At 37.7% G+C, this 26,337-nt stretch overlaps 1 protein-coding gene and 1 pseudogene across 1 annotated transcript; one reads left to right on the top strand and one right to left on the bottom strand.

Moving 5' to 3' along the window:
* Nucleotides 1–9,745: 9,745 nt before the first annotated feature.
* On the bottom strand, nt 9,746–15,482 carry LOC112641928 (tripartite motif-containing protein 77-like). Its single transcript, XM_035703660.2, has 6 exons — nt 15,072–15,482; nt 14,296–14,391; nt 13,231–13,461; nt 12,472–12,494; nt 11,687–11,784; nt 9,746–10,239 (listed from the first exon to the last, which is right to left on the bottom strand). Exons 1-6 carry the CDS (start codon nt 15,480–15,482, stop codon nt 9,746–9,748), a joined length of 1,353 nt encoding a protein of 450 aa, XP_035559553.2.
* A 10,344-nt stretch (nt 15,483–25,826) lies between these two features.
* LOC118351872 (ragulator complex protein LAMTOR5-like) lies at nt 25,827–26,100 on the top strand (annotated as a pseudogene).
* Nucleotides 26,101–26,337: the final 237 nt, after the last annotated feature.

Raw genomic sequence — 26,337 nt, forward strand, 5'->3', positions numbered from 1 at the left:
CAAATATCTCCCTGCTGCGGTGCAGCAAATTACACAAATCAGTGTCCCCCCACCTGCCTCCAGGGAAGATCTGAGTGGGTTGGCACCATAGGATTTTGCAGAGTTTGGTACACTCTGGAATCTCTTGCCTTCACCACTGAGGATCTGGGCCTGGCCTTTATTATTATTATTATTATTATTTTTATTTTTATTTTAATTTTTATTTTATTTTTATTTCTTTTTTCCTTTTAGCCTTCAAGAAAGGTGCCAAAAGCCTTCAGACAAGAAAGACCTCACATAGCAAACAGCTTACACTGAGCCTGGCCACCTGGTAAGAGGTGGTGCAATCCACCCAGGTGGAGACACCTGAGAATCAGCACAGAAGGCACCTCCCCCAAAAAACCAGCTAGAAGAACAAGGGAACAGAAAGTTTACTGACTAAACAGGACTGGAAAACTCCAGGACTGCATGAAAATAATATATAGCACTCGAGGTTTGTCTCTTATGATTCGGTTATCTTTCAGGTTAAAATTTTCCAATATTATTTCTTTTTCCCATCTCAGCTGGTTTATTATTTTATCAACTCTTCATTTTTAAGTATTTTCTTTTTTAACTTTCATATTTTCCAATTACATATTATAGATATATTCTTCATTTTTGGTTTCCTTTCACTGTATTCAATTTTATTTTTGTATATATATATATAAATTTTGCTTTTTATAATTTGGGAATTTTTAAAAATTTTAAAAATTTATTTATTCATGAGAAACACAGAGAGGCAGGGACATAGGCAGAGGGAGAAGCAGGCTCCCTGTGGGGACCCCGATGTGGGACTCGATCCCAGGACCTTGAGATCCCAACCTCAGCGGAAGGCATACACTCAACCACTGAGTCACCCAGGTACCCCTGTAATCTGGGAATTTAGTGTCTTGTAACACACAGACCAAAATACACTCAGAATAAATGGATCATCCTATTTTGTCCATGCTGTGAGATTATATTCTCTCTCCTCCTCCATTTCCCCCTTTTTTTGCATCTCTTTTTTTTTTTTTAATTTTTCTTTTATGTTCTGGTTCCTGACCTCTTTGGAATTGTCCAGGGTATATTTGCTTGGGTTGTGGTTGATTTTTTTTGACTCTGCTCACTTGTATAGCTATTCTGTACTGGACAAAATGACTAGAAGGAAGAATTCACCACACACACACAAAATAATCAGAGGTAGAACTCTCTGCCACAGATCTAATGGATATGGATTTAAGTAAAATGTCAGAGACAGAGTTCAGGATTACAATGATAAAGTTACTAGTTGGGCTTGAAAAAACTGTACGAGATCTAAGCAGGCCAAAATTAAAAATACTCTGAGATGCAGTCTAAACTGGATGCTCTGACAGCCAGGATAAATGAGTCAGAAGAGAGAATAAGTGACAGAGAAGAAAAGTTGATGAAAAGGAAGGAAGCTGAAGAAAAGAAAAAAACTAAAAGTCCACAAACGGAGGTTCCAAGAAATAAGTGATAGTTTGAAAAAAAGTAACATCTCTATTATTGGAATTCCTGATGGTATGGAGAGAGAGAGAGAGGACCAGAAGATAAATGTGAGCAAATCATAGCTGAGAACTTCCTTAGTATAGGGAAGGAAACAGACATTCATACCCAAGAAATAGAAAGAACTACTCCCCAAATCAACAAAAACGGATCAAAAACCTGCCATAAAATAGTGAAGGTTGCAAATTTCAGTGATAAAGAGAAAATTCTGAAATCAGTTTGAGATAAGAGATCCCTAGCATACAAGGGAGAAATATTCAAATTAACAGCAGACTTGCTGTTGACAGAGATTTGGCAGGCCAAAAAGGGCTGGCCTAATATATTCATTGTACTGAATGAGAAAAATATGCAGCCAAGAGTACTTTATCCAGCAAGGCTGTCATTCAGAATGGAAAGAGAGAGAAAGAGCTTCCAGGACAGAAACTGAAAGAGTATCTGACTACCAAGCCAGCCTTGCAAGAAATATTAAGGGGGACCCTGTAAGTGAAGAGGGAGCTCAAAGAAACAGACAATCTGAAAAAACAGGGATTGTACAAGTAATATAATGGCACCAAATTCATATCTTTCAATCGTTTCTTTGAATGTGAATGGGCTAACTGCTCTAAACAAAAGACAAAGGGTATCAGACTGGATAAAAAAGCAAGACCCATCTATATATTATCTAAAAGAGACTCATTTTAGACTAAAGACACCTTCAGACTGAAAATGAGGGTGTGGAGAACTCTTTACCATGCAAAAAAGAAAGCTGGGCTAGCAATCCTCATACAGATAAATTAGATTTTAACCAAAGACTATAGTAAGAGATGAAGAGGAACACAATATCATACTTAAAGGATCTACCCAACAAGATCTAACAATTATGAATACTTATGCCCCTAACATGGCAGCAGCCAATTATATCAACCAATTAATAACCAAAGTAAAGAAACACGTAGATAATAATACATTAATAGTAGGAGACTTCAACACTGCACTCTCAGCAAAGGACAAATATTCTAAGCAGAAGATCAACAAAGAAACAAGGGCTTTGAATGACACGCTAGACCAGATGTACTTCACAGTTATATACAGAACATTGCATCCTAATGCAACAGAATATACATTCTTCTAAACTGCACATGTAACTTTCTCCAGAATAGACCACACACTGGGTCACAAATCAGGTCTCAATCGATACCAAAAGATTGGGATTTTTCCCTCCATATTTTCAGACCACAGTGCTTTGAAACTAGAACTCATTCACAAGAAGAAATTTGGAAGGAACTCAAACACCTACTAAAAGATGAATGGGTCAACCAGGAAATTAGAGAAGAATTAAAAAGATTCATGCAAACTAATGAAAATGAAAGCACAACTGTTCAAAACCTTTGCGATGCAGCAAAGACGGTCCTAAAAGGGACTACTTTTTAATACAAGTCTCTCTCTCAAAAAATTAGAAGAATCTCAAATACACCAGCTAGCCTTATACCTAAAGGATCTGGAGAATGAATAGCAAATAAAGCCTAAACCAAGTAGGAGATGAGAAATAATTAAGATTAGAGCAGAACTCAATGAAATAGAGACCAAAAGAACAGATCAATGAAACTATGAGCTAGTTCTTTGAAAGAATTAATAAGATAGATAAGCCCCTAGCCAGACTTATTAAAAAGAAAAGAAAAAAAGACTCAAATTAATAAAATCATGAATGAAAGAGGAGAGATCAAAACCAACACCAAGAAAAAAAAAAAAACACCAAGGAAATGCAAACGATTTTAAGAAGGTATTATGAGCAACTATATGCCAACAAATTAAGCAATCTGGAAGAAATGCATACATTACTGGAAACATATAAACTACCAAAACTGAAACAGAATGAAATAGAAAATATGAACAGACCCATAACCAGCAAGGAAATTGAAGCAGTCATCAAAAACCTCCCAATAAACAGGAGCCCAGGGCCAGATGGCCTCCCAGGGGAATTATACTACACATTTAAAGAAGTAATACTTATTCTACTGAAGCTATTTCAAAAGATAGAAATGGAAGGGAAACTTCCGAACTCATCCTTTGTAGCCAGCATTCCCTTGATCCCAAAACCAAAGACCCTACCAAAAAGGATACTTATAGACCAATATCCCTGATAAACATGGAAGCAAAATACTAGCCAATAGGATCCAACAGTGCATTCAAGGATTATTCTCTGTGAATAAGTGGGACTTATTCCTGGGCTGGAAGAGTGGTTCAACATGTGAAAATAATGAACATGATAGATCACATTAATAAGAGAAAAGACAAGAACCATATAATCCTCTCAATTGGTATAGAAAAAGCATTTGACAAAATACAGCATCCTTTCTTGATTAAAACTCTTCAAAGTGTGGGGATAGAGGAAACATACCTCAATATCATAAAAGCCATCTATGAAAAGCCCACTGTGAATACCATTCTCAATGAGGAAAAAGCCGAGAGCTTTTCCCCTAAGGTCAGGAACACAACAGGGATGCTCACTCTCACCACTGTTGTTCAACATAGTCCTAGAAGCCCTAGCTTCAGCAATCAGACAATAAAAAGAAATAAAGTCATTCCAATTGGCAAAGAAGATGTCAAACTCTCATTCTTCACAGATGACATGATACTGTATATGGAGAACCCAAAAGACCACCTTAATACTGCTAGAACTCATACAGGAATTCAGCAATGTGGCAGGATATAAAATCAATGCACAGAATTCAGTGGCATTTCTATACACTAACAATGAGGCTGAAGAAAGAGAAATTAAGGAATTAATTCCATTTAAATTGCACCAAAAACCATAAGACACCTAGGAATAAACCTAACCAAAGAGGCAAAGTATCCGTACTCTTAAAACATAGAACACTTATGTAAGAAATTGAGGAAGCCACAAAGAGATGGAAAAACATTCTATGCTCAAGGATTGGAAGAATAAATATTGTGAAAATGTCTATGCTATTCAGGGCAATTTATGAATTCAATGCAATCCCTATCAAAATACCTTGGTCTTTTTTTTTCACAGAGTTGGAACAAATAATCCTAAGACTTGTATAGAATCAGAAGAGACCTCGAATAGCCAGAGAAATGTTGAAAAAAAAATAAAAACAAAAACCCAAAGCTGGTGGCATCACAATTCCAGACTTCAAGCTATATTACAAAGCTAAGACCATCAAGACAGCATCGTACTGGCACAAAAACAGACACATAGATCAATGGAACAGAATAGAGAACCCAGAAATGGACCCACAACTACATGGTCAACTAATCTTTGACAAAGTAGTAAAGAATATCCAATGGAAACAAAGATAATCTTTTCAACAAATGGTGTTGGGAAAACTGGACAGCAACATGTGGAAGAATGATACTGGACCATTTTCTTACACTATACACAAAATTAAATTCAAAATGAATGAAAGACTTTAATGTAAGACAGGAATCCATCAAAATCCTAGAGAAGAACACAGATAGCAACCTCTTTGACCTTGGCTGGAGCAACTTCTTATGAGGCACATCTCCAAAGGAACAAAACCAAAAATGAACTACTGGGACTTCATCAAGATAAAAGCTTTTGCACAGCAAAGGAAACAATCTACAAAAACTAAAAAGCAACCTATGGAATGGAGAAGATACTTGCAAATGACAAATCTGATAAAGGGTATCAAAAATCTACAAAGAACTTACCAAACTCAACATCCAAAAAACAAATAACCCAGTTAAGAAATGGGCAGAAGATACAAATAAACATTATTCCAAAAGAAATATCCATATAGCTAATGGACACATGAAAAGATGCTCAACATCATTTATCCTCAGGGAAATACAAATCAAAACTATGATGAGATACCATCTCACACCTGTCTGGATGGTTAAAATTAACAACACAAGAAGCAACAGGTGTTGGCAAAGATGCAGAGAAAGCGGAACACTTTTGCACTGTTAATGAGACTGTAAACTGGTACAGCCATTCTGGAGAACAGTATGGAGATTCCTCAAAATGTTAAAAATAGAACTATCCTACGACCCAGCAATTGCATTACTAGGTATTTACTCAGTTACCTATTTAAAAACATTTCCTCCCATTCTAGTCTGTTTCTCTTAGTACTGTGTCTTCTCTCTGATTCCCTTAGGATAAGAAATCTTATCTCCCTGAAACCCTAGACACCTAGTTTAGCACTGTGCTGGACAGGGGGCCACAGAATTGGGTTCTTTTACCCATCACAGTAAGGAAAGGAATGTGTAGCTGCCATAGCAGAGAGGTAAGGTGGCTGGCACTGAGAGTTTTGAAGGCTTTGGTTGTATTTGTTTTCAAAGGGACAGGGCCTAGGAGCATCTGGCTTTTGGTATTTGGGGCACGGCAAGGGAGGCCAGTGATATTGGGGAAGGGCATTCAAGTTTCTTCCTGTAGAGAGGAATACTTAGGCATCACAAAGGATGGGTAGGGCTTAAAGAAATCAGGAAGGCTCTTATTCAAAGGCATTAGACTGGGATCCCTGGGTGGCTCAGCGGTTTAGCACCTGTCTTCGGCCCGGGGCATGATCCTGGAGTCCTGGGATTGAGTCCCACATCAGGCACCCTGCGTAGAGACTGCTTTCCCTCTGCCTGTGTCTCTGCCTCTCTCTCTCTGTGTGTGTGTGTGTGTGTCTCTGTCTGTCATGAATAAATAAATAAAATCTTTTAAAAAACCATATGAAAATCATTAAAAAAACAACAAAGGCATTAGACCTGGTAGTCCTGGTTGGCCATTTCTAAAACAGTGGACACACAAAATAGCCAAATTGTGGAAGGAGCCTTGGTGTCCATCAAAAGATGAATGATAAAGAAGATGTGGTCTCTGTATACAATGGAATATTACTCAGCCATTAGAAACCACAAATATCCACCATTTGCTTCAACGTGGATAGAACAGTAGGGTATTATGCTGAGTGAAGTAAGTCAGTCGGAGAAGGACAAACATTATATGGTCTCATTCATTTGGGGAATATAAAAAATAGTGAAAGGGAATAAAGGGGAAAGGAGAGAAAATGAGTGGGAAATATCAATGAAGGTGACAGAACATGAGAGACTCCTAACTCTGGAAACAAACAAGGGGTAGTGGAAAGGGAGGTGGGTGGGGGGTTGGGGTGACTGGGTGACAGGCACTGAGGGGGGCACTTGATGGGATGAGCACTGGATGTTATATGTTGGCAAATCAAACTCCAATAAAAAATATACAAGAAAAAAACAAATAAAATAGTGGACACACAAAGAGGCACCCATTGCCACGGGTCCTCAGCCCCTAACGGAAGATCTAAACCTGAGATAACCAGGCAAGGTAAGAGAGAGCCAGGATGGACCATTGTCACTGTGATCCTGGAACTCCCTGATCCTCTCTTCTTTCTTGGCTCAATGATGAGAAGTTTGCTCCAAGATCCATGTACTCCCTCCTTTTCTGAGTCAGATCTGCACTTGTTACCACCCAGAAGAGCTTCTCTTTCTACTGGGTACATCTTGCCATGAGGATATGATGGAGGGGCATTCATCTCATATCACCCGTTAGTGGGGCCCACTCTTTGTTGTGCAAGAAGGGCTGAGAGAGCCTTGTTTCTAGAAACAGGCAGAAGCTTCCTCCCAACACCACCCTAATCTGGCTTACATAGATTATTAAGCAAAAGAAGTATCTAGCAAAGGCCAATGTTAACAAATCTGACAGCCAAGTTGAAATGGTAAATTCACTGAAAGATGAAACTCACTGAAAATAAAAGTAAATAAAATTATACAACTCAAATTGTTGAACACTACATCTGAGACTAAAGATGTACTATATGTTGGCTAATTGAATTTGAATTTTTAAAAAAGTAAATAAAATTAATGGTTCTATATCCATCAAAGAAAGTGAATCTGTAGTTTAATAAATTCTCCCTCTGACTTGGGTTTTAAGCAAAGATGGAGTATAGGGATGGGATTTGCTCTTCCATCTCAAACTCAAATTGTTGAACACTACATCTGAGACTAAAGATGTACTATATGTTGGCTAATTGAATTTGAATTTTTAAAAAAGTAAATAAAATTAATGGTTCTATATCCATCAAAGAAAGTGAATCTGTAGTTTAATAAATTCTCCCTCTGACTTGGGTTTTAAGCAAAGATGGAGTATAGGGATGGGATTTGCTCTTCCATCTCAAACAAGAAAAGCCCATAAATGCGATATAAAACAACAGTTTTCAGATATTTGATGATAAATAGCAGAGGACAGTAAGCGGAGAGAAAGAGGGAACAAATGAGAGGACTCCAAAGATGAGTCCCCACCTGGAAATTTCCAGACAGCACAGAGGGGAGGAGCTCAGACAGCCCACTGGTCTCCCTGAGCTGAGGAGACAGAGTTGGAAGGTCAAGAAAGTCAAGGTGGCTGGAGTTCCCAGGACTGAGTGCTGCTGAGTGTAGAACTGCACAGAGGGAGCACTCTAGAGAGCTACAGAAGGCCCACAGCTGGAGTCTACAGGGGATGCAGATCAGTGAATGCTTGCTGGTCAGGGAGAGAACCTCCCCAAGGAGCAGATACTGCACACACAGGGCTAGAGATAGTTTCCGCCATCCTGAGTAGACAATCCTCAAACTACAGGAAATACCTGGCACACAAGAGGGTACTGCCTCAGTTGTGGAGAAATCCAATTCCCATTACAAGTCTCTGGTTCCTTGCTATACAGTTTAAAAGCAAGCCTTGAAAGCCAGCGATTCTCCCAGAATTAACCCTACTTCCCAGGCTGGCCCTGTGCATATTCTCAAGTTAAAGAAGCAACAGAGAAGAGGACAGTAAAGGAGATTTTACCCCCACACTGGGACAACAGAGACCCCTTCCCCTAGTTCCCCCGGCCAGAAAGAAAGAGCTCTCTCTTGGGGCATAGGTGGCCATGTCCCCTGCTGCCACTTCTGCTTTACTGTAGGTCTGCTTTGCTGTAGCAGTTTCTTTGCTACTACATTTTCACGGAAGTGAATTTAATTGCCACAATATTCCCTACTCAATATTGTCTTGGAAGAGAGGGGGGGCAGAAGAGGAAGGGATGGAAGGAGAAAGGGAGGGGGAAAGAGAGAGAAATGTATTTATTTTTTATTTTTTTATTGGTGTTCAATTTGCCAAAATATAGAATAACACCCAATACTCATCCTGTCAAGTGCCCACCTCAGTGCCCACCACCCAGTCACCCCCACCCCCCACCCACCTCCCCATCCACCACCCCTAGTTCGTTTCCCAGAGTTAGGAGCCTTTCAGGTTCTGTCTCCCTTTCTGATATTTCCCACTCATTTTTCTCCTTTCCCCTTTATTCCCTTTCACTGTTTTTTATATTCCCCAAATGAATGAGACCATATAATGTTTGTCCTTCTCCGATTGGCTTATTTCACTCAGCATCATACCCTCCAGTTCCATCCATGTTGAAGCAAATGGTGGGTATTTGTCATTTCTAATAGCTGAGTAATATTCCATTGTATACATAGACCACTGCTTCTTATCCATTCATCTTCCGATGGACACCGAGGCTCCTTCCACAGTTTGGCTATTGGGACATTGCTGCTATAAACATGGGGGTGCAGGTGTCCCTTGTAGCCTTTACTTTTAATAATTTTTTATACATTCCTTTATTTATTTATCAAGCATTCTGTTGTGCTTCTCATATTCCCGGGCTGGTGTTTCTTTTTTTGGAATGTGCTATGAAGAGGACCGGCATTGGCTGTCCATCTTGTGCTTTGAAAACTAGAAAAGACCTGAATTCTGTTTACATAGGGAAGAGATGCACTGTTCTTAAGGTCCTGTGGCCTAATCAAGTCCAGTAAATGGAGAACTGAGGGAGGAGGGACTTAGCCAGATGAATGGAGGAATTCCACTGTGACATTGGGTTTTGACAAGAACTGTCTGGAAGGAGAATTTTCTGTGCTTGGTGTTCATTGATTTAGCTAGTTTCCACACCCATGCATTTTTTTTTCACCATTAAGAGACTCACATAGCAAATGAAAAGTGCACACATCTCACACAATGTAATAAAAGAGATTGCTTTTATTTAAATAAAATAGAAAAGACAAATGTGCATCTTTCACATTGTCACCACTTTAAAAAATAATACAAATATATCTCCTGGAGGTAAGGTGAAGTTTAAATCCATGAGGTAAAAGTGATTTCCCCATTCGAGAAGTCACCAGAATAGGATCCTCCCCAACTATTAAAATTCCCAAGAGCTTGGTCAGGTTTGTGAGCTGTTCCTGATCATTTGGGTCCATAGCAAATGAAAGGTCTGAGAGGGAAAGAAAAGGAGCATGAGAGGAAATTACAAATGAGGGAGCTTTTGGCAACATTCACAAAGCTTACCGTACCACATTCATAATCTAGAAACACCCCTATCCAGCCCTGGGGTCTTTGGATGTAGTGAAGTAATAGCGGGGAGGCAGAGAAGAGACGACAAAGGTCATTCACTTTAATGCACAGAAGTAGGAAAATATCCTCAGAATTGAGCAGCATATCATTGCGATTGATCCAGGATTCCTTGCAAAGTCCTACAATCCAATTACAAGAGTTTCCCACATCTACCTCCCAGTAATGTTTGCCGGAGGTGAAGGTCTGAGCTCCCCACAAAGGAGTGTACTGTAGACTTGCTGGACTGTGGGGCATGTCTTGATGGTCGGAACTGCATTGCAAATGTATCAGGTCTTCAAACAGAGCCACACGATAATTGCTTATGTTATGGTCCAATGTAATATACACTTCAGTAAGAAGAAAACAGTGAAGTCAAAGACCAGAGCTTAAAAATTCTGTGGGACAAGTACAGTAGTGTTCTGGCAAATGCAAAACAAACAGATCTATAAAACCAAAACTGATTTGTTTTGTTTCCTGAGAACACTCCCACCCGCCCTGGCCCAATTTCAAGGTACTTACCATTTAGTAATTCCTCATAAAATTCTGGGACATAGAACAGTTAGCTTTCATGACAGAGCCTCTACTAACTGCTCCAGAATAGTCCTTTATTACAAGTGACTATACACAGTGTGTCACTGGAAATCCAGAGACACATCAGTAAGGGCTTCTTGCCTATTTACAGAGCAAGTAAATGTCTATTCATACGACTAGATGAAAGACAATTTTGAGAATATAGAAACACGTAGGATGTCAAGCTCTGGCTTTATTTTCACTAGCTCATTGAAAATTTAGGAGCCTGCTCATAGATCCCAAGTAAATGCTAATATGGCCCTTCAACTTACTTAAGTCTTCTCATTAATCAACTAGCACAAGATAAAATAAATATAACAACCATAATAAATATATTACATATGACTTAAAAATATGATACTGTTATTCTTATTAGTCCTAAATAATGATCACTTTGCCCAAACATGAGTATGAAACATGTAAACAAGCAAAGGTAAAATAAATTGAGAATCCATATTTGCCTTTTTTTTAGAAGTGGTTTCTCTCTCTGAATTTCTGACTCATACACCATGGAATCCGAATTTAGCTTTTCCCATTCCAGGCCTGCTTCTCCTGTCTGCCAGGCTCCCCATCTACATCAGTCTTAGAGTCCTTCCACAAAACAAATTGTATGTTCCATTTGTTTTCTGGTTGTACCTATTGTTTGTAAATATATTTTTATCCCCTTTTAAAATCTTGTGGTTTTTCAAATACATTCCTTAACTTAAATGTTTAGGTAAACATTTAAATAACGACTTAAGGTGCTTCTGAGAATCTGAACATCTACATATAACCACAGTTAACAACTGTAAGTTGAAACACACTGAATTGGTATGTAGTTTTTTTTTTTTTAATTTTTATTTATTTATGATAGTCACAGAGAGAGAGAGAGGCAGAGATACAGGCAGAGGGAGAAGCAGGCTCCATGCACCGGGAGCCCGACGTGGGATTCGATCCCGGGTCTCCAGGATCACGCCCTGGGCCAAAGGCAGGCGCCAAACCACTGCGCCACCCAGGGATCCCGGTATGTAGTTTTGATGCCAAGTGCTTGCTTGTTTCAAACTCACTGCAAATTGTCATAAGAAAACAGTCATATTTGATTATAATAAAATATAGTTATAAGGTATTCATATTTACCTGCTTCCCTGTTCTCCAAAAAGACTAATAGAGAAATGAGGAGAAGTCCTCCAGGTGTATCTCCTCCTGGAGGAAATAGTGAGATCTTACCAGGGTGCCCCCTCTCACCTCGGAAGTTGTTAAGCCTTTCGGACATCCCTGTGATGGTCCATGTGTTCAGCTGAGGGTTCATAGGCTGGGGAATGTGCAACTGCATTAACTGACTCCTGCAAAGTAAAAGAGCCACTTACTAACATGTCCAGAGGTATCATGAATGATTCCTTGAAGATGCTCCATCAGAATCCTTACAGTTAAGTGCAAAGGATGTGAATTCAACTCCACAAATTGAGGAATACTGTAGTTATTCTTGTACTTTATAATTAGCTACCCTGCTCAGTAAGATATGTTACTTCACTCATAATTGTGTCTCTTTTCTATCTTTGGCTTCCCTAGGGGAGCCACACAGCCATTCTCTTTTAGTTCCTAAAATCCAATAGGTGCCAAAGTTTTGGAACTTGCTGCCTGGTCCATATGGAGCTTCAATTCTGTAGGATGCTCTTTCTTGGGGACTTTCCCTGTCCCCTCTTATCACCATTCTTCCACCTGTTGCCTCTCTAAGCTTATTTGCCTTTCCCATAGGAGACCTGGAATAATTCTCAAATAATTAGGATATTAAAAAAATAGAGGAAAAATAATCATCTTTTGGCAACTTCTGTAAGAAGACTTGCAGCTGAAACCATATCCCTCTCAATGCTGACTTTTACCTAAGGATGGTCAAAATAAAACCTATAACTGTTTACATAAGAAATAAGTGCAGACAGAAAGAAACTTGTCACAAAAAAGGGGGTCCATCTCATCAGGAATAGCCTGGCCACTGTCACCATAAACCAACTTGAATTGAGGGGCAAACTTACCTTTTCATGATGTCTCCCAAATTCTGTGAAGAGAAAGAGAGGGAGGCTTAGCTTTGAGCCAAGATAGTTCTACCTGTTTAGTCTAGTCTGAGGCTATGAGACTGGACTAGAAAATTCTCTATCTCCACTTTTCTTCCTGGAGTAAAATCATTTGCCCTTTTCCTTATCCTTATAATGATGGAACTCAGTCTTACATGACATAGAGTTGATAAAATAATGAGCATCATAAAATTTAAAACAGAAGACATTATGAGAATAAACGACTGGCTGTGTTTGTTCTAATCTACAGCAAGATTCACAGAGGTTTCCCCAAAGTTCTTCTGAGGCCGTGTGGGCTTCACATCTACAATTTCAAAATAGAAAGAATGGATATATCCCACATTTCCATATATTGACAAGTGCAGATCAGAATGGAACGATCTATTCACAAGCTACTCTGTTGCCATTGGTTAGAAACTGAAAATTTAGTAGAATTGAGAAGGAACTTTTTTCCTCCCTGGATCTGTTCCATGAAACTTTCTACATAATCGCCCTTCTGCACAAAGTGAATGTGACTCGAGGCCTCCAAGTTATACTGGAGGAGCAAAGCCTGCCATCATAAGCTAAAGGAGGTAAACTTTGGACCTTGGAAACAGAAAAATAATGGATGTCAAAAGGGATACAGACTTCAGTGGCTATAAATGATGGCTGAGCAGCAGGTGTTTGACACCCTGGCATCCTTCCTCAGCTGCTGATGTTTGGCACCCTGGCAGTCCTTACCCAGAACAGGTCCGTGTCTGTTTTGTAGCACATTTCCTTTAGCTCCTGATACATTTTTCTTAGGAGTTTTCCCATGTGACGCATTCTAGCTACATTTCTCTGGAGTTGATTAAAAATGATCTTGCCTTCAATTGCCAGGGTCTCTAAATGTTTTTGCTTTTCTTCATGGAGATATTGGTATACCTTAGGGTATTCAGCTCTGATCATTATCATCCGTAGATTTATAAAACCCTGAAATGACATTGGTTTAATTAGGACATGTATCTGGATGGTTTTATTCTTCTTTCATTATCTATGGTCTGTGTGCTATGGACAGTGTTCTTGTCTTAGTCTGTTTGGGTTGCTTTAACAAAAACACCATAGACTGGGTAGCTAATAAACATAGAAATTAATTTCTCACCATTCTATATCCTGGGAGGTCTACGTTTGGTGCTGATTGATTTGGTATCTGGTGAGAGCCAACTTCCTAGATAGCCATCTTTTTGTTATGTCCTCATATGGCAGATGGGACAAGGGACATTTCTAGGGTCTCTTTTACAAGGACACTTGTCCTGTACCTGAGGACTCTGGCCTTGTGACCTAGTCACCTCTCAAACCCCCCACCTTCTGTTGCTATCACCTTGGGAGTTAGAATTTGAACATACAAATGATCTGAAGCAAACATTCAGATCATAGAAGTACTACATACAGCTTTATGTCTTTCTACTTCTAAGAAACCATGCATTTGTTTTCTTTCTTACCTTTTCCCCTCCTTCTTTTCCTTCTTTTTCATTTATTTATTAGTCTGCACCATTGCTTCCAACTACTTACCCTCATCCCTGATAAAGTATTAGTGGTAGATACTGCTTTATCCAGAAAAGTCAGGAATATCTTTTAGTTACACAATGAACTCAATAGGAAATTTTGCACTGAAGGTCATGTTTCCCTTCCCTGTAGAGAAACATATCTAGCTCTTTTTCTGATTACCTATTCAGAGGATATTAGGATTTAATATGTTCTTCTACTGTCAGTTACCATGATATCTGTCCCAAGTTGGTTCCAAGGGAAACAGGGCCTGTTGCTTACCTGCCATCCCCTAAATAAGTTGTACTCTCTGTTTAGATTTCTCTGATTTCTCTGTTTGTTTTTCCAAATAGACCTCATTTGCATCAGAAGTTTCTCCTGTAAAAGAACTACAAATTTGAGAACTAGAAAAACAAATATAGTATATTTCAGATACCTCAAAAAGCAATAAGAGGATAGACATGAGAAAAATAAACAGTAAAGAAAGCAGATAGGTCAGTGATTTTCCCTGAGAACACTAATATTCAAATGTGGGAGACTGACTAAAAATAGAGTTCCTGAATTTGGAAAATGCAGTCCATTATCTGAGGAATCTAGTTCTGATATTATATGTAACACGGACAATTTTCAGAAGTGAATCTTGACTCATATTTAATTTTGAAATGATAGCCATCACTTTTTTCTATGGCATGATTAGAATACATTGTTTATAAATCTGCTATCACTAAAAGATTCTCATTGTCATCATGTCAGAAGTAGCTAATGACTGTCATTGCCTCTAGAGATTACCCACCCTGTTAGTTACAATGAAACACCAAGGCCCTCCTCAGCTCATCCTCATTCCTCTCCCTCATCCCAATGGAATTTAAACTTTAGGGGAGCAAAGATATGTGTCTGGTTTCTTCAGTGCTTTATCCCTAGTTTTCAGAACAGTACCTGGATTGGTTTCTGAAATTTTACGTGCTTGAGCATAAGAAGATAAAAATTAAAATCAACAACTTTTGCTCATTGCCTGGTAAGACACAGAATCCTCCACATTTCATAGTGGGAGTACTTACCCTGTAGTGCTTAGTAGCCTTCGATATTGGTGAGTGTCTGTGAGTGGCATGCCCTGGGGAATGGGAGCAGTGCCCACACAGCAGGTTCTTTTCAATTGGACAGAAGAGGTCCTTTGCTGTTTGGTGCGTCCTACAGACTTGCTTGGCAGAGTTTGGTAACTGGCAGGAAATTGATTTTTTGATAGCATGAACTTGTTCCTCAGCAAAAATAATTTTTTCCAAGTATATTCGTGGAGATACTGCCCTGCACACAGGGCAGCGAGCAGGATGCTGAGCATCTTCCCACAAGAGGCAAATACAAGGAGCACAAAAGCTGTGCCCACAGCTAATGGTGAAAGGGTCTGTGAAATAGTCCTTGCAGATGTGGCAGATAAGCTCACTGGGAACATTCTGCACAAAAGTAGAATCCATGTTTCTGAGGAAATAAAAGGAAAAGAAAAGTGAGTTAAGACTTTTCTCACTAATATAATATGTGCACAATAGCAGGATAGGCGGTGCTTGGAATAAGATGGAAAAGCAGGAGAGTACTCCAGACTCAGAGCCTACATCCTTGTTTTCCAGCCATGCCCTGCAGCCCTACTTCTCAGTTCCCATTAAAAATTCAGGATTTGTCAACCATGTTGTCTCTTTTAAAAGACAAATACATCAGAGGTTCTGGCTCAAATATGGCTTACCCATATTTGGTCCAAAATTATCACACTTTTATCTTATTCTCCTCTCTCTGATTGGTTAGCATAAGATATGTGCTCCAATTCTGGCCAATGAAATGAGAAAGACTCCTAGGAGAATCTATGAAAATATTTCTTGCTCTAGAAGAAACATGGAAGAAAAATATGCTTTTTCTGCTTCTGGACATGATTTGAATACAGTTCCCATTTGCATAGCCATTTTACGGTCTCAATGCCTAAGGATAACAGCCAATACTCTAAGGCTAACAAGAGGATGGGAGAAACCTTCTTGATTTTAAAGAATGCCATTTAACACTACTTATCTTTTCTGGAGAGACCTAAAGGGAAAGGTAGAAAATAACCACTCTAGACACTGTGACACTAACTGAATCAAGAAAGAATCATCAATAGATGCTAGATGCATCAATTTTAGATGCATCAATTTTAGCATCTAAAATAACTAAGATAAAAACTTTTGGGAAGAGAGTATTCATATACCAACAAAGCTCTACCCCATATATTGTTCCTAAATGCAAAAGAAAAAAAAAGTATCTTTACAAGGTAAATATTTAGCAGACACATTAACCAAACAACCAAACGGTGGCCATGGGTCTCATGCATTTTTAGATGAGAACCACTTAAGGACACAACAGCTTCCCTCCCAGAAACACTTAATCTGCAAGGAACCATGGAAGAATGTTAGACAAATATGTTCAGTAAACATTATGTAAAACAATGATCTTGGGCTATTCAAATAATCTTAGTTTCTTAGGAGAAAATAATTTGAAATGATTATACATGAAAGGTGAGTAAAATACAAAAATTAACTAGAATGGGGCATCCTTGACCCACTTCCAGGTTGAAAAAATTAATAGCCAATGAAGACATTTTGGGGACATGCAGGAACATGATAAATATAATTAGGTCTTCTCATTTCAGTTAAGAAATGTGGAAAGCTGTAAAGATTGTTGCTGCCCTCCTATCACAAGAAAACTGCTAGACAAACTAAACATTAATGACTTGTGTTGAAACATTAGAAAATTGAGGTCACAAGCCAAACAACTGAGACAGATTCTGCGTAGAGGTAGGCACAAGCACAAAGGGAAACAGGACCTGTGCATGTTTATCCAAGGCAGATTCTACTAGAGGCCATATAAATTGGTATGAAGATAAAGTAGTTTTAACTAGATGATAAAAGCCAAATGTGAGTGAAAATATATGTGCAAAGGCCCTTAGGATCATAAGTGTAGGTGACAATACAGCTAAAGATATGAAAGAGATAGAGACTCTTTGGGAAACAGCACAAAGAGAGGACCTAGAGCTAAACCAAGAAGTAAAACAGAATATCTTTAAAGTAGTGCTTCTCAACTGAGGGCTACCCCAACTCAACTAGGAAAATTTGGTACTGTTAGAGACAATTTTGGTTGTCACAATTTGAAGGGTATTACTGGCATCTAGTGGGTAGAGCCTAAAGTTCCCTTTAAAATCCCCACAATCAAAAATAATAAAATAAAATAAAATAAAATAAAATAAAATAAAATAAAATAAAATAAAATCTCCACAATGAATAGTACACACAAAAAATTTACAACAAAAAGATACCATGTCCAATTTGCCAACTGTGTGAGGTGGAGAAAACCTCTACTAGAGGCATTGTGAGTCTCTGGAACCCATAGCATTACTATATTCTAACTTTGGTAACTAGAACCATAATAAACTTCAAACCCAGGCAGCCCAGGTGGCTCAGTGGTTTAGCCCAGCCTTCGGCCCAGGGCGTGATCCTGGAGTCCTGGGATCGAGTCCCATGTCAGGCTCCCTGTATGGAGCCTGCTTATCCCTCTGTCTGTGTCTCTGCCTCTCTCTCTCTCTCTCTCTCTCTGTCATGAATAAATAATAAATAAAATCTTTTAAAAAAACTATAAAAAATAAACTTCAAACCCATATTGAACCCTGACTAGATTAATACAAATCCCCATAGTAAAGGCCTAACAGAAGAAAGTGTATTCTTACCATGAAACACAAAAAGAACTTACAGTATCTACTGTCATAGTACAGTATCTACTGTTATATATAATGACAGGTATTCAACAAAAAATGGTAATGCATATCAAAAAGCATAAAAAAACCTGAACTGAGAAATCACTCATCACAGCTAGACAACATAGATGTGAAAGCTTTAAGATAAGGATTTTAGAGTAACCATGATTATTACATATTATATTAAAGCCTTTGACAAAAAATGTCAACAACATGCAAGATACATGGGTAGTTTCAGGAGAGATGAAAACTGTAAGACAGATGTGCAAAACAGGCTTGCTGTACCATACATAGATTTAAGAAAAGAAGCTGTTAATATACGATCCTATGGCATGACAAACACAAGTTTCTAGAAGTATGCAGAATGCAACCAACTGGAACACCAGAATGGACTGTTTGTCATACTTCAAACTTCCTTGTACACCTTATATGGGAGGTGTGTTTGTTAGAAGTCATTTTCAGCCTGCCTCTTTGTATTACCAGACTTATCTAATGTAGAGATCTTTCTTTCAAACACTAGGGTTAAGCAATGCACCTAATAAAAGCAGCAGCCTTTATAAGTTTGGGACCTTCACAGGCTTTGTGTTGGTCCCCTGATCTCCACACTATTTTGTGTCTGTCTCTTCTTTTATTCCATGGGAGCACTGAACTTTCAGTTCCTGAACCTTCAAGCTGGACTTGGAAGCAACAGACAAATTCAGATAAGCTAGAAATAAAATTTCTACAGAAAATTTACAGGAATTTCCACAGACATTTCTACAGAAAATGTCATTACTGTACTTCATATTACATGTAATACAACCAAAGAAAGTAAGTCAGTGACCACAAAAATAGGTCAATACAAAACACGTAATCCAAACACAGAATGGGAAATAAACCAGAACAGAGCACCAAAGAGCAATAAGACAACATTAAATGATACAACATATGTGTAATTGGATTCCCAGAAATAAAACAAAGAGAGAACAGGGCAGAAGAAACACTTGAAGAAATAATTTTAGAAAACTTTCCAAAACTAAACTAATGATACACCAAAAAAGATTCATGACCAGAAAAGATCAAGCAGAAAAAGTCCAAAACAAACAAACCAACAAAAACTCCCAACACCTTGCCAAGTTGTATTAAACTGAATGAAAACAATAACAAAGAGAAAGTCTCAAAGGCAGCCACAGTAACAGTGGTAGGGGAAGATTACAAATAGAGAAATAAAGATAAGAATTATACCAATAAGCTTGCCAGAAACTATGCAACTAAGAAGACAATGAATGCTATTTTTAAGGTGTTGAAAGAAAACAACTGTCAACCCACAATTCTATATCCACTGAAACTATCCTTCAAAAGTGGAAGATATTTTAATTTTCCAAAAAAGGAAAATTAAGGGAATTTGGTGCCAGTTAATCAAATATACAAAAAATACAAAAGTTCTTCAGAGAAAAGGATATCATGCTGGGAGGAAACTTGGATCTACACAAAGAAACAAAACACTAGAAATGAAATAAGATGAAGTGTAAGCTATTCTCATATTTTAAAAATAATATTTAGGGATCCCTGGGTGGCGCAGCGGTTTAGTGCCTGCCTTTGGCCCGGGGCGCAATCCTGGAAACCCGGGATCGAATCCCACGTCGGGCTCCCGGTGCATGGAGCCTGCTTCTCCCTCTGCCTGTGTCTCTGCCTCTCTCTCTCTCTCTCACTGTGTGCCTATCATAAATAAATAAAAATTAAAAAAAAAAGCTAAAAATAATATTTAAAGCAACAGTAGTCACATTATACTATGTGTTATGATGTGTATAAAAGTGAAATGACTACAATGACATAAGACAGAGGAAAGGAATTAGGACTATTATCAGGTTTTGACATCACATTTAAAGAGGTATAGTATTAATGCAGGTGGACAAAATTACTTAAGGGGGTCTACAGAAGTAATACCTTGGAGATGTTGCAGGTTTGGACCTGAACAACTGCCATAAAATAAATATTGCAATAAATGAAGTTTCTAGTTCCTCAGCATATATAAAAGTTAGGTTTACACTCTACTGTAGTCTAAGTTGCAATAGCATTATGTCTTTAAAAAAAGTATATACTTTAAAGACTACTTTATTACTGAAAAATACTAACAATCACTAAGCTTTCACCTAGTCATAATCACTGATCACAGATCACCATAACAATATAATAATAATGAAAAAGTTATAAACATTCTGAGAATAACTAAAATGTGACACTGACATGAAGTGAGCAGATGCTATTGGAAAAATGGTGCTGATAGACTTGCTGGACAAAGGGCTGCCACAAACCTTCAATTTATAAAAATCTCAGTATCTGCTATGCAATAAAATGAGGTAGGCCTATATTTTAAACTCCATGCAGACACTAAAAATAATTAAAATAGAGGTGTAAATAATGAGTGAGTCACTTGAAGAAATAAAATATAGCTTTAAAAGTAGAGGCATAGACTTCAGTTTCTGGTGCAACATGTAAGAAGTTCAGAAATCCCATTGTGTCCCAACAAGCATAAAGCTGAAAAACTGAAAAATCAACAAGTATTCTTAGATCCATCAGAGAAGTGAGGTCATAGAGCAAATAGCTACTCCTTCAAATTAGAGAGAGTCACATAAGCAGGTACAGAGTCCCAGTTTTCCAGAGCAGAAACTCACCAGCAGAACTGCCAAGGGGATATGGCACTGGAGTAGGAAATCCTGCACTGCAATCGATGAATGGCTATAGGCTCAGTGTGCACAAGTCTGAGAGTTAAAAACTCTAGGGAGACCCACTCATAGAAGCGACCCACACTTATATGAGTTTTACCTCTAGGAACTTTACCAGGTCCTCACAGTGAATATTGGGGAAAAATACTGCTGCTGCTTTGGCAGAGGAAGGGGAAAAAAGTAACCATTTTTCGTTATGGAAAAGTAACCATTTTGAAGTATGTCAGAGTATTCTGTTATTCTTAAAGAGGATTGTTTTTAAAAAGAATTGTCATCATTAAGAGGAGAAGCTTTTTAACCAGAGCCAATCTTCCTGGGAGAATGGATGAGCCAAGTTCAGCAACCTGTAGACATCAGTCTGTTTCAAGACATCAGTCTGTTTCAAGTGGGGAACAGAGAAGCACTGCTGACCAGGGACACAGGATCAGTAAAAAACACAGATCTACTCAGAGGACTACAGAATGCATCTCTTCCCCCTACCTGCTTATTGCACATTACTAAAGGCCTATTTACTGGAATTCCTTTTATCTAGTATATCATGTCAGTCTTTCATCAAGAAATTACAAGGCACACTAGCAAAAAACGGTTTGAAGAGATTTAAGAGGCATTGGAATTAGTCAGACATTGCAAGAATGGTGGAAATATCAGATAAGAAATTTTAATTTTAAAACCTATGATTAAAATGCTAAGGGATAGATAGATAGATAGTACATATAGATAATATATAAGAACAGATAGACAATAGATAATGAAGCAGGGAAATGAAAATGCTCAGAAAGTATTTCTAAAAATGTTAGAGGTGAAAATAATGTGACATAAATGAAGAATGCCTTTTTTTTTTTTTTTTTTTTTTTTTTTGAAGAATGCCTTTGATGGGCTCATTAGTAACGACATTCTTGAGGAATTAGAGCTTGAGAATACACACATAGAAATACCTAAATTAAAAGGCAAAAAGAAAAAGTAAAGAAATAAACCCCAAGAATATCCAATAACTGTAGGACAACTACAAAAAAGCATAACATACCTGTAATGCGAATACCAGAAGGAGAAGGAAAAAAGGAACAAACAATATTTGAAGTAATACTACTTAAGAATTTTCCAAAATTAATATTAGGCATCAAACCACATGTCAGGAAGCTCAGAGAACACCATGCATAATAAATGCAAAAATGTAGTATTTAAACTTTAAAAATCCAATATTAAGAATAACTCTTGAAAGAAGTCAGATGAAAAATGTCTTACTGACATAAAATCAAAGTACATCTGCCTTTTCTTCAGGAACCATATAAGGCGGTAGAAGATAGTAAAGTGAAATATTTAAAACACAGAGAAAATACATGCCAACCTAGAAATATGTATACTGCCCAATCATTCCTTAAAAGTGAAGGAGAAATAAAGACTTTCTCAGATTAAAATAAAAAGCAAAGACTGGGGGCACCTAAATGGCTTAGTTGGTTAAACATCTGCTTTTGGCTCAGGTCATGACCTCAGGGTCCTGGGATTGAGCCCCAGACCAGGCTCCCTGCTCAGCAGGGAGTCTGGTTTTCCCTCTCCCCCTCCCTGCTCATGCTGTCTCTCTGCCCCATTCTCTCTCTCTCTCAAATAAATAAAATGTCTTTTTTTTTTTTTTTTTTTGTAAAGGAAAGAATGAAAAGAAATTGAGGGGATATATGGCCAGGATACCCATCTTGTAAGAAATGTTCAAAGAAGTTCTTTTAGACAGGTGGAAGGTGAAATAAATCAGAAGCTAAAATCTGCATAAAGCAAATAAAATAATAAGAAAACAACTCAGTTTTAAAATGGGCAGAACAGCCCCGGGCGGGTCCCTGGGGTGAGGGGCGGGGGTGGTTGGGGTGGGGGAGGGAAAAAAAGAAAGAAAAAAAAATGGGCAGAACATCTGACAGACATATCCCTACAGATGATAGGTGTATGGCAAATAAAATGTTCAGCATTGTATGTCATTAGGGAATTGCAAATTAAACCAATGAATGGGCCAAACTTGAAACACTAACACCAAATGTTGATAAAGATGTGGTGCAAAAGGAACTCCCATTCACTGATGTTGGGAAGTGCAAAATTATATAGGCAGTTTGGAAGATAGTTTGGCAGTTTTTTTTTTTATAAAACCACACGTACTCTTCCAGCAATTGTGCTCCTTAATATTTATCCAAATAAATTGAAACTTTATGTCCACAAAAAACCCTGCACATGTTTATAACAGCTATATTCACAACTGCCAAAATTTGGAGGCAATCAAGATGTCCTTAAGTAGGTGAATGGATAAATAAAATATGGAACATTCAGACAATGGAATAGTATTCAACACTGTAAAGAAATGAGCTATCAATCCATGAAAAGATAAGGAGAGAACTTAAATGCATATTACTAAGTGAAGGAAGCCACTATGAAAAAAACTAAATACTACACGAATCCAACTCTATGCCATTCTGGGAAAGGCAAAACTATGGAGACAGCAAGAAAAAAATCTGTGGTTTCCAGGGGTTGTGGTGAGCAAGTGATGAATAGGTGAAGTACAGAGGATTTCTAGGATAGTAATACTATTCTGTATGATACTACAATAGGGGGTACATGTCACTATACATTTGTCATGACTGTGGATGGAACTGGAGGGTATTACACTAAACAAAATAAGTCATTCAGAGAAAGACAATTATATGGTTTCACTCTTATGTGGAATATTAGAAAAAGCTCAGAGAATCATAGGGAAATGGAGAGAAGATTGAATGTGAAGAAGTCATAGAGGGAGATAAACCAGGAGAGACTCTTAACTCTAGGAAACAAGTTGAAGGTTGCTGGGAGTGGGTGGGGGTGGGGTAACTGGGTGATGGGCATTAAAGAGGGCATGTGATGTGATGAGCACTGGGTGTTATGTGCAACGATGCATTACTGAACTCTACATCTGAAACTGATGAGGTACTATATGTTGGCCAATTTAATTTAAATTTAAAAAATACATTTGTCATAACCCATAGAATGTATAACATCAAGAGTGACTCCTACTGTAAGTTACAGACTTTGGGTGCTAATGATGTGTCCATGTAGATTAATCAATTGTAACAAATGTGCCATGGTAGCTGGGATATCTATAGTAGAAAAGGTTGTAAGTGTGTGGTATACGGAAATCTTTACTTAATTCTGAATTTTTTTTTGAGAACTTAATTAAAACTGCTCTGAAAATAGTTTATTTAAAAAAAATTTTAAAGTGAAAGTAAACAGTTTTATATTTTAAAATGCCCAGGATCCCTGGGTGGCGCAGCGGTTCGGCGCCTGCCTTTGGCCCAGGGCGTGATCCTGGAGACCCGGGATCGAGTCCCGCATCGGGCTTCTGGTGCATGGAGCCTGCTTCTCCCTCTGCCTATGTCTCTGCCTCTCTCTCTTTCTCTCTCTGTGACTATCATAAATAAATAAAAATTAAAAAAAATATTTAAAATGCCCAAACTCAAGAAGGCAGAAAAGAGTAAGGAGGAGGGATAAAAAAATGGAAAACATGGGATCCCTGGGTGGCGCAGCGGTTTGGCGCCTGCCTTTGGCCCAGGGCGCGATCCTGGAGAGCCAGGATCGAGTCCCACGTCGGGCTCCCAGTGCATGGAGCCTGCTTCTCCCTCTGCCTGTGTCTCTGCCTCTTTCTCTCTCTCCCTGTGTGACTATCATAAAAAATATATATATATATATTTTAAAAAAATGGAAAACATAACTAGATATCTCCAATGTTACATTTTAATTTAATTATGTCAATAACTATAGTATATATGAAGGCTTTAAGCTCACCAGTTTAAAAAAAAAAAGATTGTCAGAATGCACAAAACATAATCAAATTCTGTGCAGTCTACAATAAGCCTACTTTAAATGTAAAGACCTAGGTTGAAAGTAAAAGGATAAGAAAGATACACACAAATCCTATCCTAAAGAAAGTTGGAGTAGCTCTGTTAATTTTAGATAAATAATACATAGGACCAAGGAAGAAAGTTCAGGATTAAGAAGGTATTACACAATGATATAGAGGTTAATTAAGAATATACAAAAATCTAAGTGTGTATGCATCAAAAGAATTTCATAATGTATGAAGCAAAAGCTGATATGCACAAAAGAGAAAAGGGCAAATTCACGATTTTTGGTGATTTCAATGTTCCTTCTTAAGTAATTAATAAAATAAGTGGGAAGAAAACCTATAATGATATAGATACCCTGAAAAGCACTATCAACTGAGTGAACTTCACCTAATAAGTATTTATAATATTTATAAATAATTCTACCCAACAACAGTGGACTACACATTTTCCCCAAATGTACACGAAACATTAATCAAGACAGATCATATTCTGGGCCATCAAACAAAGTCTTACATATTTAAAATAATAAAAATCTTACAATGTATGTTCTTAGACCAAAGTGGGAATTAGTTAAAAGTTAACAGGAGAATCTCAAGATATTGGAAATTAAAAAAAAAAAAAGCATAATAATCCTTGAGTCAAAGAAAGAATATCACAAGAGAAATTTTAAGATATGTTAACCTCAATGAAAACGGTTGATATATCTTGTCAAAATTTTGGGATGCAGCTGAATTAGTTCTTAGTGGAAAAATTGTAGCATTAAATGCACATATAAGGAAAAAAGGAAATGTCTAAAACCAATAATGTAAGATTCAACTTAAGAACTAGAGAAAGAAAAAAAAAGAAACTAGAGAAAGAAAAACTAGGTTATACCTAGAGCAAACAGAGGAGAAACTAATAAAAGGAACAGCAGAAATGAGTGAAGTTGAAAACAGAAAAACAATTGAGAAAAAAATTGAATCCAAAATCAAACAAAACCTGTACAAGAAAGCTACATTCCTATTTTCGCCTTGAACATAAAAGCAAAAATCCTTGACAAAATATTTGCAAAAAAAATCCAACAATATTTAAAAAGGTAATATAGCATGACAAGGTTGGTTTATGCAAGAAAACATGAAGCTATTTCAACATTTCAAGTATCAAGTATAATTCATGTAAATACCTTATTAAGTTGCTAAAGAAGAAAAACCATATCAATATAAGCAGAAAAAAAAAAAACCACTCCATTCATGATAAGAAGTCTCATCAACGAAGTCTCATCAACCTCAGAAAAGAAAGGAAATTTCTTGACTCAATAAAGAGTTTCTATGAAAAAACTAAAGTTTAGAACAAGAATAATAGTGAGAATCCAAATTCTTTTCTCCTAATTTCAGGATGATACTGGATTCAGCATGGTACTGGAAGTCCTAGATAGTGCAGTAAAAGAGGAAAAAAACAAAAAAGACAAATATCAGAGGCATTGAGGGATCCCAGACCAGGTGGGCAGTGGGCAGGATGGAAGTGACATTGGAGCAGCATTTGGAGGACACAATGAAGAATCCTTCCATTGTTAGAATCTTGTGCACAGATTCACAAGGACTTAATTTGGGCTCCTGTGAGACCTTGTCAAATGAGCATGCTGGATTCATATCTGTTCTAGATTAGCAAGCAGGAAGCTAATCTCAGACCCCACTGATATTCTTGTGGTGTGTCTAGAATCAATAATGGGAGCATTATGATCCAGAAACAAGACAGCATCATGGTTGCAGTGTGCAAAATGACCTCTTAAAAATCTCATATCACTTCTCCAGTAGCCTGTCATAGGGGCTCCATCCTACCTATGCTAATTATCTTGTAGAACTTTAAAGTTCCAGTAGGTAGGCCATTTATTTGTTGTGCATTGGGCACTTTTGTATTAGAGTAAGCTTCTTTTGACACTTAATAGACTGAATTATCAAAATATTAGTAAGAAAGGATCATGTTTTGAAGTAGCAGATCCAGGTCACTTAGTATATAGAAATTTTTT

The sequence above is a fragment of the Canis lupus genome, chromosome 21, assembly GCF_003254725.2.
Source record: "Canis lupus dingo isolate Sandy chromosome 21, ASM325472v2, whole genome shotgun sequence".
Classification (NCBI taxonomy): Eukaryota; Metazoa; Chordata; class Mammalia; order Carnivora; family Canidae; genus Canis; species Canis lupus.